The sequence below is a fragment of the Solea solea genome, chromosome 21 (assembly GCF_958295425.1).
Source record: "Solea solea chromosome 21, fSolSol10.1, whole genome shotgun sequence".
In the NCBI taxonomy this organism is placed as follows: Eukaryota; Metazoa; Chordata; class Actinopteri; order Pleuronectiformes; family Soleidae; genus Solea; species Solea solea.
In genome coordinates this window covers 11,970,477-11,991,617 of record NC_081154.1, presented here as the reverse complement: position 1 = coordinate 11,991,617, position 21,141 = coordinate 11,970,477, and the positions used below count along the sequence as shown (strand labels likewise).

General features: G+C 41.4%; 2 protein-coding genes across 3 annotated transcripts in view; one reads left to right on the top strand and one right to left on the bottom strand.

The window, feature by feature from the left end:
* Positions 1–14,467, bottom strand: part of LOC131448291 (inhibitory synaptic factor 2A) — a 36,510-nt gene extending 22,043 nt beyond the window's left edge. Inside the window, exons 1-2 of the mRNA XM_058620600.1 lie at positions 13,949–14,467; positions 3,984–5,220 (exon numbers count right to left, since the gene is read on the bottom strand). Of these exons, the coding sequence (XP_058476583.1) occupies positions 3,984–5,215 (1,232 nt within the window). The 5' untranslated portion in view covers positions 5,216–5,220; positions 13,949–14,467. The remainder of the gene's footprint in view (positions 1–3,983; positions 5,221–13,948) is intronic.
* dock1 (dedicator of cytokinesis 1) overlaps positions 1–21,141 on the top strand; it is a 170,564-nt gene that overhangs the window by 89,329 nt on the left and 60,094 nt on the right. The window lies entirely within an intron of this gene.

Genomic DNA, 21,141 nt, shown 5'->3' with positions numbered 1-21,141 from the left:
TGATGATACAGCAAAATGATCCAACAGCTCTGAGTTGTTTGATGCAACCAATGACGTACGCGAGAACTGCAATGAAGCCTTCACACTGCGTTGCATGCCCTGCAAGGGCTGTGGTTGAGGGATGTGTGTATGTTTGTGTCACTGAATGTATGAAGTGTGGGAACATTAGGCAAGTCAATGTGCTCTATACTTCTTTTCCCCCCCAGCAACTTGCTGAGAGCTGCTCATATAATCTGGAATCTAATAACACCATAACCAAGGGAGGTATAGCCTCAGTCTCCTCGACACTCTCACGTATTTTCTTTCACACGCTTGAGTTTATCACTGTTTTTCTTTTGAATGGTCTACATTCTTGGAAAAGGGAGTTGAGGTTGTTTTCATTCTGGAAGACCTGCTCAGTAGCAACATAGACATGTTTTGTAACCTCCTCATCTTTGATAGGCGGCATGATATAATTAAAGATAAATTGTCAATACATACAATATCTAGATTGTTTGTTAAAAACCAACAAAAAAAACCAACAACTTTGTGGGTGCAAGTGTGCGGAAAACTTAAGCAAATATCCTGTCACGCAGTATTTTAAATTTATTCATAGACTATGGTGTAATGGTTTACCAAATGCAATAATAAAGCTTTGATTTGCAAATCAATTTTCTTTTTTTTTTTTACTAAACAAACTTTTAAAAGGATTTCATTATAAAATGTAGATTGCAGGGGTATCTCAACCAGATTTGGCTTCTCATGTGGATATGCATCAGACTCCACAAACTCACAAATCTAAAAACTAAGTAAACTGAAAACTGAGACTGCTGAAAAATGCTAATTTTTAAAGAAAAGGAATAAAAGAATTCGTTAGAGAAAAAATAATGAAAGGACGGGTCCAGGAATTCTTGGTAACACTTTAGATTAGGGAACACATATTCACCTTACCTTTATTAGTAATTATTAAGCACGTATTAATCAGGAAACATCTTAATTCCTGTCGTAATAGAGGTAGAATAAGACTATGTAGAATAACGTGTTAATACGTGCCTAATAATTACTAATAAAGGGCTAGTGTGCTATTTATGCATGTGAGTGAGCACCTAGTTAATAGTGAATATGTGTTTCCTAATCTAAAGTGTTACCAAGAATTCCTGGACCCGTCCTTTCATTATTTTTTTCTCTAACAGAAAAAGCTTCAAGCACAGCCAAATACACTGACCAGTGGTTCCATCTACTGTACTTTGTTGCTCTATTATTCATCTTTTGCACCATTTTTCCTTTCCCAAACATTTGTCTTCCTCCTAAAAAGGGGGAATTCACAGATCATTACAATGACCAGTCTCGAGCTGAAAAGTGAATTTCTTTTTTCTCTTTTTTTACCTTCTAACCTACTGAAATGTGTTTCATATGCGGCTCTGCTTTCTTTTCTTTCTGAGCACATTAGCCGTGGAATTTCCACTTGCGTCACAGCAGCGTGTCATGAAACCCTTTCAGTCCTTGAAAAATGAATGTCATATAACATAGGCAGTTATACATCAGAAGTAATTGCACTCACAATTCACCTATAGCCTGTGGGCACTTGTATTTGTTGTGTCAGTGACATTTATGTAAAGGGGGTATGAAGCTAATGTACTGTGACTAAAGCGGCATTAGAATTTTTGCTTGGCTTGCTGCAAATCCAACTTTGCGTTCTGGAAATATGCAAAGGAAGAGCGTGCTTTGTCGGGAGAAGTAGAGCTTCAGTTGGGCTCTGATGGAATGCAAAAAGGCATATGCTGCTCACTGACAAAAAAGGCTTCTGTAATTACTGTATGGAGGCACAGTGAGATTGTTTCTTTATGTTTGCGACCAGATGGCACCTCTATACATTAGTTACTCATTTTCATTTACAAACTCCACCTCCTCTCCTCCTGTATCCCTCCACCATCACCCCCACTCCACCTGCCACTTTAGACACATCTGATAAGCCAGATGTGTTTTGCGACTCTTGGGGTGGGGGGGGGATAGCTGTCCTTGCTGCACCATGTGTGCTTACTTTCTCCACTCAACACACGCTTTTATAGTGATAAAAAAGATTAAGGCTGCCGTGTGCAAGATTGAAAGAGGATAATTGCCTTTTTAGATGGTATAACATCAGACTGATGTAAGATCTGTTCTCTGATCAGTCATTTGTTAATAACAGCTTTACGTTTGTCAATTTCATATTGAGAATCGCTTTGGAACACAAATATTTTTACTTGTGTGCTCCTTTCTTATAAGCAATGTGTGTGTGCCATTCCCAACGGTGACACACTAGATTAGTATGATGTTGATGATATAGATTTTCCCAGCCTGTACCTCGCCACCAACAGATTGGGATCTGAGTGGCAAGCTCCAATAGTTCACTCAACAAATTGGCTGTTTTGTTTGCCTCATGCCTTTGGATAGACAATCCTCTATTTCAGATGGTGAGATTCTATCTCCAGCCCTTCTTGTATACACTCAGTATCTATTGGATGGTAAATGGCTTTTTCATAGGCCATGGCTTTTTAAAGGCTTTTTTAAAGGCCTTGAACTTGCTAGATAAACATTATTTTATTCAGCTGGATAAGGCAAATTGTTAAATGTCTAGTTTAGTCTTTCCATAAGTCAATGAAGGACGCATCACACGTTAGAATTCCCCTTCTCAGCATATTTGTAATTTAAGTGATACATTTAAGAAATGTGTTATATTTAGACATAATATGATCATGATGTGTCATCAGAGATCAAGGAAACTGGTTCAAATGAAATACTGGCTTTCACTGATTACCAGTCTATTCACAAAATAGATTTTCATTTGCAGGCCACAAACTTATTTCATGTTTTAATTTGGTGTTTGGTCCATAGCATGCGGCCGGTGTGGATAATTTTTCTCAGTGAAAAAAAAAAAGAAATTTCAGCCTACCCATCTACGCTCCCTCTCTTTCACTTTATCGTGGATATTTAACGTATATCATTTGCCTGTTTATGACATACAAATATTAATGAAATAAGACAATGGAATATTATTATATGGGCATGAGTTTGTGCACAAAGACTGGGTTACACTGTGTACAAGTGCAGCTTTTTATCTACATATTTTATGTACATCACCTTTAATTAATAAAGATTTTGAAATTAAGTTGCCATATTGAATCAATTATGGTAATATATGCCTGTATTAATTCTCATTATAGTAAATCGAAAAGAAACTCTCTGCTGATTCCATCTGCATCAAGTCATTTCATCACCCTTTCATAGTACAAAAACTCAGGTTTTCCATGGTTTTTTTCAACTGGTTTTCTTTCGTTTAAAAAAACATGTCTCATATATTCCAGTCCCTGGATAGTCATTACATTTCATATGACAGGTCATCCAACCACTTGGGCTGATTTGACTGAGGTGATTTGTCAAAATATGTTCTGTGGCAGCTTCATCTTATCTGAAAGGGAATCATCATAAAAGCCCAGTGTGCTGTTGTAATAGCACTGCAGGGCACATCCAAGTGAAAGACACATCCTCTCAGAGACATGCCACTGTCATCTCTTTCTGACACTCTTTGGGTGGTTCAGTCAAGGCTCCACTGAGCGACTGTCACACGTAGAAGCTCTTTCCAAAGATCTAGAAATAATGTGACACATCAAGAAGGTCCTTTTCCTGTTCCTGCTGAATCATGAAAGTGCTCTTTGTTTTTCGTTTTTTACCAATACAAACTGGGTACAGTTTAAATGCAAATTATTGTTATCAATAGTGGCCTTTCAGCCGCAATGTAACATCACTTATTTTTCTTTCTTTCGGCTTCTCCCGCTCAATGGGTCGCCACAGTGGATGATCCTCATATTTGATTTGGCAGCATTATTTGTTTTTTTAGTTGAATGGTGGTTGAATGGTGAGGTCATAACTTTTGACTGTGATTTCTTTAATGCACTATAGTGAGAGAAAATCAGTACATCCCTGACATAAACCACTGGCTGTAAGAAGACAATAAGATATCTTACCCCTCTCTGTGGGCCTCCCCCTTCTCCAATTCCTGGATGACCCCGAGAAGCACCTTGATGGTCTCTTGGCTGGAGCTGATGAGATTTTCCATGGCCTGGAGCTGTGCTTTAACATCCCTGTCCTGGTTCATAGGCACTATTTGCTTACAGGTCTCCTGTGTTTGGTCGGGTTGTGCCCCACCAGGTTCACCACTTCCGCAGGGTGACAGAGGCTCTTCCATGCCCCTTAGAGGCCGAGCAGACAACTGTCCTGTGTGGCACTGTGCCTGTGTTGTACAGCCTCCACTGGAACGTGGGAGCGTCTCACTCTGCAGCCCGTTAAGCTGCAGGCCTTTCTTCCGTTTGCTCCGCACAGACGGACTGTCCAGGCACTCCACCTGTGTAAGGGAGTTCCAGGCGATAGGGCCCGTAACCTTGGAGGCCCTGTCCGGCAGGGTTTGGGACGAGCCCTCCTCCAGATTCAGCAGTTGCCTCTTGGCAGAGCGGTCTCTATCAGCCTCCCTGTGTTGTAATCCTGTCCTGGCTGTCGATGGGACACTGCAGAGCTGGTACTCTGCCTGTGCTCTGGCTCCACTTCCTCTCGATGTGTCTGCAAGGCAGTCTGTGTCTGCAGAGCAACTGAGCAGCATAGCATCAGAGCACAGGCCATCAGGTGCAGTGTGCTGCTCCACTGTGGCAATGCACTCATTAGTATGGAGCAGAGCCCTGGTCCTCCGGACTCCACTCCCCCTGCAAGCTCCCTCCTCCTCCTCCTCATCTAAACCCTGCCCAGCAGCCTTGGTCTGCTTCACCTCCATGACAAAACCGTTATTCTGACCTTTATAAGTTTCCACAGCCGCCACGTCTTTAAAGGTGTGGCCTTTTTTGCGTTCAAACGGAAAGGTCTGATAGCGTTTCTTGAGGTCAGGGGACGTCTGCACACCTGTGCTCCTCGTGACGTTTGGGATGGATCTGCGGGCAGGGACAGTCATGTACTTGCGGTATGCCACTTTGTATGAGATCGGCTTTCCACCTTTCCCTGCTGCCTGCAGCTCCGCCTCCCTCTGCTCGTTCTGTGCCTCGCATATATCCTTGAAACGCACTTGCAGGGCCTTGTTTCTCTTCCTCACCTGTCGGCTGGCTTCCAGGGAATACTTCACCTCAAGTGCCAGCGAGGTGGAGGGCACCGGTGCTGCCTCCGAGTCAGACTCTGAGTTGGTGAGCATACATTTGCCACCCTCCTTGCTCACCATGTTTCCTAGGAGGCATATAGAAAAAAAAAAGTAGTGTTAATCACAGGTAATGAGCAGCTTAGACATAGGCTGTTCCTTTACAACCCATCAACAAAACCACATATACTCCCTTAGCTATGGAGGGGAGGGGAAGAATAATTAGTTAATGAATTTTAACAAAACATGATCAATAATTTATCAGGCACTTGTCATTATACGTGCTAAAAAGCAAATACAAATGTAATGTCATGAAAGTACTGTACATATGTAATTGTATACAATCACAATTTAGTTTTTTGGTTAATTCCTAAATCAAAAACTAAATAACAAAAAATCTACAGATCACTGTTTGTAAATGGAGCTGAGGATCTCACACATATAAAAACAAAGGTTTCAGTACACCAGTGGATATACCTAGGACAACGCCATAGGTCTGCATGATTTGGCCTATTTGGGATCACATTCCTTCCCTCATCATATATGAATATGGCGCCTGTTTATTTTCCATATTCTAAATGAACGGAGAGAGAAAACGCTAATGAAAATGGGAACGATATTTGCAAACAGACAAACCTTTGTCAGAGAACTGTAAAACAGCCCCCCGAAGGAGAAACAGCTTAAGCAGGAACAATGAATTATCTCTCTCATGTCCCAGGTATGGCAGCAACATCACAACTCTGTGGTTTGCCTCTGAGGCCTGACAGAAAAATAATTCCTCTCCTGCCTGCTGATTGATAATAAGCAAGTCCTCCACATGCTCATATAGATGCTAAATCAGACGACTCTCTGTGTCAGCTTATCTGCGATGATTGCTCTCCGTCAACAGTGGATGACTTCGTTTCAAATCTATCTGTTAACGTAGCTGAAGGCCATACAATGGACATTTAGTTCCACTGTCATTTCAATTGTATTATCACCCCAGCTCTGTATTAATTAATACTAACATGCTGTGTACATATATTTCTCTATCTGCTCCAAGATCTAATATTACAGTGTCATTAACAGACATAGTCCCTTTGCAAGAGCTGCTCTTCCTCACACTGCATGAGAAATCTTCAACAAATACCTCACGGGCCTTCATAGACACACTGTCGTCTTTGAGCATCGCCAGAAGAAAGTTTTCCATGAAAAAAAAACTCATGTTAAAACCTTTAAAGCTAAAGTCATTAAAGCTAAATGAACACCGTAGTGATAAAGATTGGCCGCCCTCCCCTGAAGGGAACGAGTCATTTCCTGGTAATCTCTAAGCACTGTCACGCAGCCTGAGAGCAGCACAGCATGCTTGCATGGATGGGTTAGAGATGGTAGCTTTCTGCTCTGCTGGCAGATGTTTGTTTGATTGTCAACAGACAGATAAATCCCAATCTGACAAACTGGCTAAAGTACAGAAAAAGTTGATCACTTAATGTGACTGTATTGAAAAGATGGATTATTTAGAGACAAATGATTCTATACCTTTATTCCTTAATTTTCCTGGTCACATGAAGTAGCTTTGCTTTGAATCTTTGAGCCCTATAGGATGTATGGAGTCATTGTAGGTCAACATTTTCATTATTTTCAAACCTGTGGTATTGGGCTGCACAGTCGGGAGGGTTTTTTCTCCGTGACAGCTCAGACAGGTCAAAGTGACGTCCGCATAAAAACGCAGCAGGATACCCTCACAACAGCACAGTTTCAGAGCTGCAGTGTCTGCTGCGGCACAGCTGTGTTACCAGGTTCATGATGAGTGCTAGGGTTTTTATAAACGCTGATATTTTGGCCTGTTTTGCCTGTTGCGGAGAGTTTTTAGAAAAATGTAACATACTGTTTACATGAGTAACTGGCTGCTCATGCAGGGCCATGCGTGGCTACTATGAATAATCATCGGATAATACCCAACGTCTGTCAACTACCATTTTTACAGAAATGTCCATCATCATAGGAATTTGTTTTATCACCAGTAGTATTTACAATTTACCACCATTGAACAGTTACCTTGTGTGTCTTGTTCATACAGTACCTGTTCTGTGCATGCTTCTATATAGTAAGGGCCCTATTTAAACGTCACAATGTGTGTTTGTAGTAATAATTTAAGATGCCACCCCGTTCTACACCATTAGATACTGAGACGTCGATGCATTTTTTTTCAGCACAAATGGCCGCATTGTTTTCTCATTACATTCTGCTTGCCTTTCTCTGCACACTGGCTCTGCAATACCTACAGTTTCATGGTAATGTATCATGTTCTCGCTTACATTTGATTCCTTTTGACATGTCAACGCCGCAGGCCCAATGATGTGCCCGTGAATCTACATATCTGATTTGTTACCCACTGGGCTACGGCTGGCAGACCGCCTTCAGTCCTATAAAAAAATAGCATGACTCATCACACATGGCTTTGACAACGGCCCCTTTTTAGGGTTGCCCTAACCCTAGTGTTTCCCCAAGTATGTGAAGTGCACTGACCCACTATTTTCTACCTAGGTCATAGTCATGCATGCATGACGAAGCACCGTGAACACCGTTCACGTCTGATTTTATTTTTGCAGCACAGCTCACACAGCTGACATAGTGGCATGTCGGGTCATTATCTGGGTCTTTTCTCGGGACACAAGTGCGTTCTCGCTCTCAGTAGGTTTCCATGCACAGTTTCGCCATTTAATTGGACTTCTGATTTTGTCCCAGTATACAAGCACTAGCGGGGAATCGGTTGATTGAATGACATTTGTCTGCCCCTGCTACCCTAGGTGGTGTTATGCCCCCTTTCTCCTTGTTAATATGAAGCATTTTACAGTCGACCTATTCCATCACAGACCAAAAACAACTTTAGCTGGCGGCTAGTTTTTCCTACCATCCATTACCTTGAAAATATTTAATTCTTTAAGATGACAGATGATAAAAATATGGTCTCTTGTCAGTCCAACAAATGCACCAGTGTGGATTTAGCTCTGTTTTTCTTGCTGATGTCTTCTTTTGTCTGTGTCCCAGTCTGTTATTTCTGGGACAAATCACAAGGGGTATAGAACACGCACAAAGTGCCTAGGCTAGCTTGACTCCGACTGTATATGTGTATATATATATGCAGGTACGTTACATTATGGGTGTATTAATGTCATGAGATATTTGATTTGTATAATATCTGATGGCCTTGTTTTTCTAACGTCATATAAACATACTATGTGATGAAAATTTGTTGAGCCTGTTTGTTACAGCCATTCTTTGAAACTTTAGAGTGCTGTGAGGGCGGTCTAGATGACTGCAGTAATGTAATTAATTATTCTTTAATGGAAATGGCTTTTATTCTTCCAGCACATGCTCATTTAACACAACACTCCGTGAATTTAAACCACAATCCTCATTACTTGCATTAGCTTTAACTGCATATGAGTTTGCAGTTTTGCGAATGGCAGTTGTTACTTTTGTTTTCTCAGGATAAAATCTTTAAAGGTGGGAATATGAGTTGCTGTCTTCAACCAGGGGATTTCAAGTCTACCGTAACTTTGAGCCTGACTAATATTTGTTCTCGCTTCTGCTCCACCAAAGGGAAAATTCATTAATATAGTATGCATCACAAAACAGGTGAATTGATTAAACCCTGCAAATATGGCTGTACATGTACTGAGCTTATTAGTTATTTTTCATTCTTTTTTTTTTTTATTTCTTATTTTGTGTTGTTATTTCCTGAAATTGTACTCAGAGGACGAATAAATTTTTTTGAAATTGAATTATTGCTATTATAGTGACAGACATAATCAGTATAGTCATTCACTTTGCTGTATGATCACATACTTTAGCCCACTTGCATGATCTAATTGCAATGACACAGCTAGTCTTAAAGGACTAACGGGGTCGCTTCATGCAGCCATGGTAAAAGACCATTGACAGTAAAAAGGAAAATATTCAAACAGTAAGGACATTCGATAATTCGAGTGAAGATTGATTTAGAACAGAAAAGCAAAGTCTCTTCTGCATAACATCAATTTGTGCCCCAAATTGACTCTCTTTGACAGACAGACAGACAGACAATAAAGTCGTCTGTCTGTCTGTCTGTCTGTCAAAGAGAGTTGGGTGTGATCTTGATTTGCTTGCACATAGCTCTGACCGCAACCCCATTTTAATACCTTTGGGATAAAGTGACTCTGAGCTCGACAACAGTGAATGACCTCACTAATGCTCTTGTGGCTGAATGGAAGCAAAATCCTAAAGCCAGCTTCCAACCCATTGAGGAAAGCCTTTTCAGAAAAGTGGATGGTGTTATAGCAGCATTTTAAAGCTATATTTTCATAATTAGACGTTCAACAGTGATGTGTAGTAATATTTTTTCGCACTGTATGCATCCTCCATTATTCAGAACCCTCATTTCTTATACTTTCCAACTATAGCACATCTGTTTTTTTTGCTGAATAAAAACAATGCTGACATTTTTGCAACCCACTTTTTAATTGGAGACGTGTTTCCTGATCAACAGAAAACCAGTTCTCCTCTCACTGCAGTTTTTTCACAACAGCCCAGCATGGTCTCAGTTGATGCTTGAACAAATAATTGTCAGCGTCATCACAGCCACAGAAGCTCCAGAAGCTCAAACTCTACTGTAATCCATCTTTATCTTGTTGTGTTTTGTTTCCCGCCTTTCTTTCGTCTGTCAGGTTCTGCTCATAATTACACGGGGCTTAGAAGTTTTTGATCAGTCTCTCAAGAGCACACTGCTTTGGCACTAATGACAGATATGCAGGCTTGTAGTTTACTTATGGTTGTGTCATTGAGGTCATTTGATAGTGTGGGGTTTACTGCTGGGTTTTTATTTTCCCTCTGCCTCTATGCTGCAGCAAGACCGGGTGTGATGAGAGGGTATATATAGCTGAGAGATTGACTGTACAGGTCAGTGTTGAGGGATAACAGCAGTGCAGTGCATTAGTCTGACACCAAACACAGCAAATCCTTTGTCAGTTAATGGTGGCTTAATGCTGCAAGATGGAATAGCGCTGAAAATCACAGGATTTTAAAAGATTGTCTTTCTAGTAATTGTTACTCAGTCGTCATGGGCTGCTACTCTGTTGCCAAACACCATTTGGTTCTTTATTCCAAAGTATTATCATGTAATATTGCAGTAATGGCTAAATAACACCGGGAACATATTTGTTGGAGATGCAGCTTTCATTTCATTCTTAATCCTCACACTCGGACAACTCTAACATTGTTGACCTCAGGCAACCTGTTAAAATAGTAGATATATGCCTGCTAATGAATGCAGGGTTTGTTTTGTTTTCAGATAGATTTGCTGGTAATCTGCAGACATCTAGAATATCCCCATAATGCACCACAATTACTGAAACGCTCTGTGCATTAAGGCATTTTCCCACATTTTCCAATTTAATCCTTTTATTGCTTCCAGTTGTGCATTTGAAGCCCAGATAGGAATAAAATATGAATGTGATGGAGAGACTGCATGTCTTTGTGTCACAAGATAAACAGCCTCACACTTAGACTGTGCTCTACACATCAGTAAACTTTCTTCCACCCCTAGTGTGTATGCTGCTTGCAATAACTATCATGAAACACAGTATACTGTATTAGTCTGAAGCTATTTTCATGGAGCCTGTGCTGCCATGAGTATTGTGGCCTTATTTTTTAATGCTGTGCTAACAAAGCACTGAATTTGACTTTCTCTGTTAGTTACTTACTCACAGTAGTTAGTTTCCTGTGCCTGCACTCAGGTGGGTTCTTGGGAGCTTCTTGAGTTCACAGGAAGCCTGTAATCCATACGTCAGGGAACATACAGGCGAAATGGAGATCAGACCTCAGGAAAAAGGATGTATGCTGCAGAGGCTGCCTGCTCTAATCAGAATGCACCAGATCACTCCTTCCTTCTCTCAGCTCTTTGTCTTTCTACAGAGCATTATATCTCTCTTCTTGGTGTTCTTTTCTTTTCTCCCCTCAATTTCTTTCCCTGTAATTTCTCCTTCTGACTTTTCTGTTGCTCTCCCTCTCTCTTTGCCTTCTATACACTACATTTTCAAAGTTGACGTGTACCAAGAGCATTTATATACCTCCAATCATCCATAGAAAAGACAAAAACACACACATGACTAGACATGTCATAGCAAATATAACAAATCAATACAATCAATTGTTGTGTTCTATTTTTAACTTTTACTTTTGTAAAGACCATCTAAGTGTGCAGGGCCTACGACAGATCAGCTCTAATCTTAGTTTTATCAATAATGAAGTGAAGCTTTTAGCAAAAAACCTTGAATAGAAGTGCGTGACAGTTTGCAGGTCCACTGACCTCCTCCTGCTGAGATCATCAGACTGTATGAAGAAACAGTCACACTGTTTGTCAAAGCTGTCACCCACAATTAGTGCTGAAACAATTAGTAAATCTGCATAAATCTATTTATTTCTCTATTATTATTTAAGACTTGCAAATGCAAAGGTGTAATAATATGCTGCTGTATTTGCTTTAATATAAGTGGAAATTTAATTTGTGTGGGTTTTGGACTATTGGGGAGAACAAAACTACCGTAGTTATTTTATGAAAAGATTTTGGGCAAATCCCATCCTGTTAATTTAAAGATCAATAAATAATTAATTTTATTGGAAAGGGTTGCATCTCATATAGTACTAAACAATAGGCTTAGAAGAACATAGACTAGACTTTTTCTTACAGCATTACACTCCCAACTTGTGTTCCTCTGCTTCTGGGCCTGTCAGAGCACCAGCTGACTGAGTCCCTACTCAATGCTTTACACACTGGCAACAATGCTCAGATGGGAGCAGCTGCAAAGTGTCTTCCTCTGCTCATAACAGACACTTAAAATCACCCATACATACACTCACAGCTTCTTCTCCCCCAAAAACAGACGCTTGAGATTCACCTCAGCTTTGTGGTGCTGTTGTGGCGCTCTCATGGAAAGAAGGGACCGAAAAAGAAAAAAAAATCAGACTCTTAATGAATAATCCCATTAGCACATGAAAGGTAACATCTGGTTTGTTCCAAAAGCAGTCATTCTTTCATAGGAGAGCAATTTGTTTTCTGGATGAATGAGTAACCCTCCCAGCGAGTGAGGCCGTGGGAGGTGAGCGCACACTTCACCACTCGTTTGGAAACCCCCACACTCTCCCTCACACCTTCCCACCCTCACGCTGTCTGACATATTTTGCATGGTTTGCTGAGGCAGGTGTCACGTAAAAGAAAAAAAGAGAAAAGTTGCAGAACATTTCTTCTTGCCAGCTCTTCCTGTTATGTGTGCAGCACCTTTTGCCTTTGTTCTACCTTCCTTTCCATCTTACCTCTCCATCTTACATCATACCTCTCTACTATTGGAGTGGTGGCGTGCATACACTGCTTTCTTGTATGCTTTTATATGGCACAACAGTGCATCTTCCTCATCCTCCTCCTCTTTGGAGAAGTACTGCTTAACATGTTATATCAGTACTCTTAACAATGAAGATAGGTTTTGAAGTATTAGGCCATCGCTCCTGCACCACCTTGCCTACTTCACATAGAGGCGACATGAAGGCTTCCCTTCTTCACTCGCAAGCGTTGATGGAAGTTGAGAAATAAGTCATTTTCTCTTCTTTCATCCAAATTACGTCAATGCAGCTTTGTTTGCAGGTATGCACTTTAGGTGTCACATCACGACAATGGTAAAACACAAAAGGAAAAAAGTCAATATTCTCTCCTGTTTCTATTATTTTTCGCCACAGACGATCTCTTTTCTTTTGCTCTATATCTTTTTCCTCTATCTTTATCTCCTCATCTGGTTCCCTTAGTTCTCTCTCTCTCCTCAGTGTCTGCTGAAAGTGAAGGAGAGCAGAGGGGAGATTGTATCAGAGTGATGATGTGCAAGAGGGTTGGAGGGGAGACGGGGAGTGATGGCAGGGATTTCGTGGGGGTGAGGGGGAGTGACATGTGTTCTGTGTGGCGTCTGAAGGACAGTTGAGATGAGATGCATCTATGAATCTCTCTTTCTGTCTCCTGCACATTCACATGTATGCAATCAAGCACACACGCACACACACCTTTCTGCATTCGTGCACATACACATAGTCTCTGTGAAGATGGCGAGTTTACCCAGTCCATTAATCTAGATTAGTCTTTAGTTAAGGTCCTTCGTCTGATGCCCAGCTCTCATTACATATTCCTCTCTGCTGCAAGTGATCTGTTGCCACCACATATGGGACCAGAGCATTCATGGAAACAATTATTTTGGTTCACATATCTGTCTGTTTTATGTAGCGCTCACTCAGCTGCAAAACTGAGAGGAAATGCAGCATCATGCAAGCCCTCGTACGCAAGGTCTGTTTCAGCTCTATATGCCAAACCAGTCAGATTAAGTGTGCATCAAAATCCTCTCAAACCCAGGAACTTGACCCGCCACATCTAATTAATGTCAGCTAGCAACGGCAAACACTTCTCCCTATCCACACATGTTTAATCAAGATTTCAAACATTTTCGTCTTTAAACTTTCCCGAAACAGAACTGTCACATCCTACACATCACTGCCTGAAGTATTCCTCATGCCAGCTCAGGGAGCCTTACACAATCTGAGATTCAACTCAATTCATTTGCAACACAATTTTGATATCTGACCTTCTGATTCAAAGGGAACATATTCATTTAAAACATTCCCTGTGGCTGATCCCAGGTTCAGTCCCACAGAGTGAGTGGATTTCCCCCCCAGCAGAGGTTATATGAGCAGAATTTCCCTCTTGCAGTTGCAGACTGAGAGGTGAAATAGAGGAGAGGATGAGAGCAGAGAGGAGCGACTCACCTCAGACTGTGAATTACTGATGTTAAGGATGCAATAGCCACGATCCCAGCCTGTGCCCATTCATGCCCGTTTCCTTAACGGATTAGAGGCGAGCTGGAAGAGGTGGCTATGCCATAGCAGAAGTTAAGAGGACAGACAAGTGGCGGCACACAGGCAGAGCAGCAGCAGCAGTAGTTGGAGTAGTTGTTGCACATTGGCGTCCTCTGATCCAGTGGTGTGACGTTCCTCAAAGCCCCAGTAACAGTCAACACTCCCCCTCTCTTTCCCTCCTCTACGCCCGCTCTCCTCTGCTCCCCTTTCTCCACACGGTATCTGCAAGAGTCTCTCACTCACTCACTCAAACATGCATACACATAAACTCACACACACACACACACACACACACCCAGTCCCTCACACACACACATACTGTGGCTGAACTCCGGGCAGCTCAGCGACAGAGCCCACGCAGGCAGAATATCCCCATCATGCAGCTGCGGTTCTCCTCTCTGGCTTTCTCCTCTTTCCTGCCTGCGTGCGCCTGAGTGTGTGTAGAGAGGGTGAGACAGAGAGAGAGTGAGAGAAAAGAGAGAGAGATTAAGCGACAGGGAGGGAGGGAACATGGGAGAGAGAGAGTGAGAGAGAGAAAGAGAGCAGAGGGAGGAGGGAACGTTGCAGTGGAAAAAGTACATTTCTAGTTTGGGCTACATCTGGCAGACTCATGCATCATCTCTTTATCTCACCATCAGTTAAAGCACTTTTGCCGGTGACCTCACATCCAAGGAGACAACATGCACATGAAAACTTCTTCAGGAGCAGAAGAATTAAAAATTCATTTTTCCCGCAGCCCAGTGCAAGCAAGTGCACAGCAGTTGACCTTTTGAGCCTGTTATTCTTCCGTGTGTCTACATTTCCCCACATTATGGTCATCATTTATTATTGTCTTTGTGAGTTTTATTACACACCCATTCACCTTCTGTCATCGCAATTTCCCTGAGTCCTCACAGCTCTTTTCTTTGTGAAGGAGGACGATTCCATCTGCTCGTCCTCCCTCTGAAGAGCTTGTTTGCCTGATCTCCTCTCAGTTTCTATCCATCTGTCAGGATCTAGTTAGCAGTTAACAGTTTGTGCAGGAACAGACCTGATTCTCGTCAGGGAATGTGCATTTTCCTCCAAGTCCTAATTGTATTTGTGGTGTACCTTTTGTATTGTTTAACAAACAAACAAACAAAAAGGAGGATGTGCCCAGGAAACTCCTAGTTCTGCTCTAAGCCTCAGGTGACATGGTAGTGAGCCACAGGTTCTCCAGATATTAGCTGCCACTACTGTGTGTGTGTCTGTTGTGTGTGTGTGTGGTCAGAATATGAGAAAATTTTCACCCAGCTAACTTTTTTTTCCCCTCTCAGTGAATAAGCTGATGAAGGACACACAGCCCACTCATAAAACATGCAGTTAAATCTGGCGACGGCCGTCATGGTTCACAACCCTCATTCACAATATATAAAAAGAAACCTACTTCTTTTATTGAGGATTCATGTACACTAGAAAAGAGAGTAAGTGTTTAAATTACTTTTAGGGTATACCTTAAATTCAAGCTTTGGATTCAAGTCGGAGCAGAAAAACTTTGATGAAACAAAATCAGTTTATAATTGGTTTTGTTTGTTTTTGCTTGTTTTTATAGCAATACATATGCGTGTCCTGTTTTCCCCTTTTGTGTCATAACTTATTTGATTTCCACTTTTTAAACTTTGGACTACTATGTCATTATATTTGGCAATTTCCAGATGGAAAATAAATGTTTACAATCGTATGTTTCAGCAAGGGCCACCCGGTGGTGTAGTGGCTAGCACTGTTGCCTTAGAGCAAAGAGACCCAGGTTTGCGACCTGGTCTGACCAAGAGTCTTTCTGTGGGGGGTTTGCACGTTCTCCCCATGGATTTCCTCCCACAGTCTAAAAACATGCAGAGGTTAATTAGACACTCTAAATTGACCGTAGGTGTGAATATGAGAGTGAATGGTTGTTGTCGTCTCTGTATGTTGACATTTATATGTGCAAACTATAGATATCACCTTATACTGCCTCATATTCAGCGCATTGTTTGGTGGTAATTCTTAATGTGTTTGACCTCTGTCCAAGTCTTTTATAGGTGAACAAAAGATGCCATGAACGCTTGCAAGTTAATAAAATTATAGTGATAAGTTTTATTTTTATAGTATAGTGCTAAACCGAGCTGCAAGGTACTTTTACACAGTCAGATAATGTAGTACATACTGTTGAGATAAAACCACAGAAATGAAGAGAATAAAAACACAATGCAAAGACCTGAGGGAGTAATAAACTGGTAAAAAGAATGGTGATAAAAGGGGGAACAGTTAGAAGGTTCTACATGTAGCGGCAAGGCCTGTGATGCAGGTAGGAGGAGGCCATGAAAGGCTCTTAATTAGTTAAATATTAAGGTAAAAGATGGCCAGTGTAGTGTAGTGTAGTGTAACAAGGATGGGAATGACGTGGTGTTGCTTCTCTGAATCTGTCAGAATTCTGTCAGCCCAGTTTTGAAGAAGCTGAAGTCAGATAATGGCCTTTTGACTGAGCCCTGAATAGAGGGAATTACAATTATCTAGACACTGGTGAAAAGTGTGGAAGAGTGTGACTGTTGAAGTTGAATTGAAGGAGAAGTTATCTCGGATCCCGTACGTGTCAGTCATCTTAACATACAGGTCAAAACCAAAGCCAGAGGAATACCTGACAGCTCCACGATTGCTAAATTCACTATTCACTTGCTGCAGACAGCAGGACAGGAGATCCAGCTGTGGAAGTAAATGCCAAAGGGTTTTCAAACAAGGGAATAGGAGACTTGAATGAATTATAGCTGACACTGAGGTTCACCTGTTTATCAGGCTCGCTTCGCCGTACTCTGTCGCTTCATCTGACTTTTGTGCAGTGTGACTTGAAATACCCCAGCTCCCTAACTGACTGACTGACTGACTGACTACTCACAACACAATTTTGTGAAACTGGCTTCTTGTTTTAGTGTGACAGTCATAAATCTGAAGCACTGCTTTCTTAGTGCTCTGCCAAGCAGGGACCTTTTGTCGCGAGAGAGAGCTGAGAAACGTTTGCTCGCGTTTGACCTTGCAACATCTCAGTGGGGCAAATGTTTCAGATTTTTTGCCCGGGGGTTAATGGCCGTCATTTATAGGATAAATCACCTCTGGGGGTTTTTTTCTTTTATATGTTCTTATATTGGAATCTGCTCAGCGATCTGCTTGTGTAAGCAAACTGTTTCTCAGATGGATAAACCAGTGGCAGCGACTAAGTCACTGTAGGGACTCTCCTCTCGCATTGATTTCATTAGCTTGAAGCCAAGTCCTCGGGGGAATCCTGTTTGAAGTCCTTGTCCCCTTCATGTCCATATATACACAGCACTCTGGTCAAAGAAAGACCCAGTTTGATTATGTAAATGCTGCTGGGCCTGTTAGGATTGCAAATAGATTTATGAATTATGTAGTTTGCTGTTTGAGTTACTGCGTCATTATCTTCATAAAGAACAATCCTAGTTACCTCTGTGCATGTCCCATATGTGCTTTGTAAAAAAAAAAAAAAAACACTGACAATCTGTCCACTATCATATAAAGATAAATGATCTTATTGAGAACCATTTAAAAATCAGCCATATCAAAAACAGTGTCAGAGAAAAGACCACGCACCAGATAGATAAAGATTTTAATGAACTGATTGATTATGTTGCCTTATCTTGCCGCACCCTCTCCAATATACTCGGTTGAAGGTGTTTGATTTTATTTTGAGTGGAGGGTTGCTCGATGACACGAGGCTTCCTCTCATTGTCATGCTGCTCATTGTCAGCTCGTACTGCTGTCAGCCTCATGTCAGAGCCACAATCGGTGTAGAATGCATTAGAATGTTGTGTTGTTCCTCCCACTTGCTTATGGTCTCTGGATGTGTTTACGACTTTTGCACAGTACTGTACCCACACTTCATTTTGAGCAGAAACGAGGAAAATAGTTACATTTTCTGCCTCTGGCCGAGCAATCAGCAAGATCTAACTCAGAAGTGTGGATTGCCTCAAAGCACAAACTGTTAAAGCTACTTCTGACCTTTTGGAACAATAATCAGTATTGCTTCAATTCATGAACAACATATGATTGACCTACACAATCCTCTTACTACAGTTCCTCCATACCATTTGACACTTTGACTGGCCGGGAGTCAGGAACATCTGTTCTCTTTCCTGTGAATGATGGAGCTTTGGCTTTTCGCTTAATGTAGTTTCCTATATGAATGGAATTGTCTGTTTATAGACGTCTAAAGCTTTGGTGTGTGGGAGATAAAACATTTTTTGTCTGAAGAGAAAGGAGAGAATCAACTGTGAATGGTTTCAGCTGGCCTCCAACAAGTCCTCCTCTTATTTCTGTTGGCTGACCCGCCTGCTTGTCACCTCGTTGGCCAGAGGATTGAGTCAAGTGGACTTGCTTTTGTGTCCAGCAGCAGCAACAGCAGCAGCAGCCAAGTGTGTTTTATGTGTCAGCCCTGCCTTTACTTAACGGGACAGTGTGTAATTGTGCTCTGCTGCTGGTACGTGTGTGTGTGTGTGTGTGTGTGTGCGTGTGTGTGCGCGTGTGTGCGTGTGTGTGCGTGTGTGTGCGTGTGTGTGTGTGTGTGTGTGTGTGTAGGAAAAAGGGGAAGATTGACAGCTGCATTTTTCCTTCTGATCAGCCCGAAGACAATGCAGTGTAAGGTCATTCTTATTGTTGGTCTTAAATGTGTTGTTATTTTCATTAATAGTCGTGTTATAATATTAATTTAATAAGTAGACACATTATCCTTCAAAAAACTGATAAATTATGATAAAGAAATTGTTTCGTAACTGAGTTTGAGAAAGTAACAACTGAGCAAGTGCATTTTTTCAACAAATACAACAACAAATACAACAAAGGAGCTTAATGAACAGCTAGTTTATGGTTTTTCTATCTTTGTTTTTGTTTATCTATAAATGCCATCAGTGATGCCATTTCAGCGTCCTCAGAAAATAATCACCAATATCTCAACCTTATCTCCAGCCCAGTGCTTCAAACTTTTTTCAGTGAGGTGGCAAATTCAGGAGAATACAAATTGGAATCCTGTCATCTGCCTCTTCTTCTTGCCAACAAATCCTACAGTGGAATTTTCATGAGATCCCCTCCAACCCCCCCCTTCTTTTTAGCAATGCTCATCACTTCTGTGTATATAGATAAAGTATCTTTCACAGTTCAGATTAAATGGTATGGCGGAAGTTAAGATTTTCTTTGTGCTTATGCAATTTGTGTTGCAATGAGGCAGTAAATTCATATTGCGTCAAGCCTGAAGCTAACACAAAGAGACAGGCGGTCATCTTGGTCCCTGTTGGGTCATTGTGCTCAGTTCTCTCTCCTCCAGAGATGGGATGACTCTCAGTCTACACCTCTCCAGAGACTTGCATGGCATTTTCCGACTGTCTTAATTATAGCTTAAAATGCTCTGTTTATGAGGCAACCCCTCACAACTAGAGCAAACATCAATTTTTACTTCTCTGCTGTCAGGAGCCAAAGTGAGATGAATTATCAAAGAGATGCAGGCTAGAGAGTGGTGAATGATGGATCTGGTCCTTCCCTCTAATCACTACTTTCTCATTTCCACAAAGATTCTACCTCATTTGCCCTCGAGTATGGGACCAATATCGAGGCAGGGTTTCAGAAACCTTCAGCCTCTGGACACTGATGATAACAAATGATGAAGTTTTCATTTCATGTTTTATCTTGAAAGATTGTTTCAGTCGAGAAACTCGTGACATTATTTACAACACAACAAGTGGCTATCAAATGATGGAGTATGTTGGGGAGGGGTATTGTTTTGTCAATACCAATACTGTTACCTGTACTGCTTATTGACACAGATACTTATTGGTGCACTTAGGGCTGCTCTGGGCTTTCCACATCCACTTGTCTGCAGAGGTCCACCAGGTATGTGTTGGCATACATTTTGTCATCCAGCAATTTCTGAGGTGATCCATGCAGACTCTGTGTAGTCGACCGTGAGCACACCTGTGTTTGACTGTATGTGCCAGCTGCACATGCTCCCTCTCGTACAGTACTTTCCAGTCCAGTTGGTGGCGTGCTCTTTTTTGGTCAAGAGACAGCGAAGAAGACAGTAACCATGGAAACTTGCTTGAGGTTATATGAGGAAGTCCACTGGTACCTACACAAGTACCTCCTCTGAAATTAAGTAAGCATGCGTGAAATGCTAGAATGACACTGACTTTTGTTTAATGTGAAGTTGCTATAGCGGTTAGCACTCTTGTCTTTGCAGCAAGAAGACATGGGATTCTGCATAGAGTTTGCATGTTCTCCCTACGTGGGCGGGGGGGTTTCTCCAGTTTTTTCTCCGGAGTGAGACTGGATGGTTGTTAGTCTCTATATGTGGCCCTGCGATGGACTGGCAAACTGTCCAGAATTTACCCCGTCTATCGCCCTTTGTCAGCTGAGATTGGCGAGCCTCATGTGGAGGATAAAGTGGTACTCAGCGGCTTTCTGCAGAAACGGACAATGGTAACTCATTGTAATTTTCTATAATTTCCTGAACATATAACTGTGGTGGAGAGCTGTAAAGAAGAGTGCACTTAACTCACCATCAGAGTATAGGGATCTTTCAACGAGTGGATTCCACTGTATTGAAGGACTTTAAATGTTTTGCAGTAACCTCTGTGACAGCCCCCTCTGGGATTATTTAGCACATAAATTAAATGTGAAAAAGTGAAGTTCTTAGATGTTTCATCATCATAAGTGTTAACTTTAGTCGAGCAGAAACCTACGCTTTGCTAAGGCAGTCAAACATGCTGGGCTGTTTTGAGTGTTTCGTTTATTGACTCAATGACATTATTTTGCAAGTTGCAGCATTGTACGTCCACATGATCTTTGATACTTTGGTACTGACCAATGAGGAACTGGTACCAATTTAATTCAACAAGTATTATTTTAGGTTTCAGTCTTGTTAACGTCTGTTTAATGGTGTCATCATTTAGCAGGCTTGTCTTCACTAATGAAGAAACTTCTATATTAGTGTTTTAAATTTGAATGAAATCTCCCCTCCACTTGGAAAACATACACATAATAACAACAGATAATAGGCCCTGTGTTAATGATTTTCTGACCTCTTTTTCTTGTGTCTTCTATTTATTTGT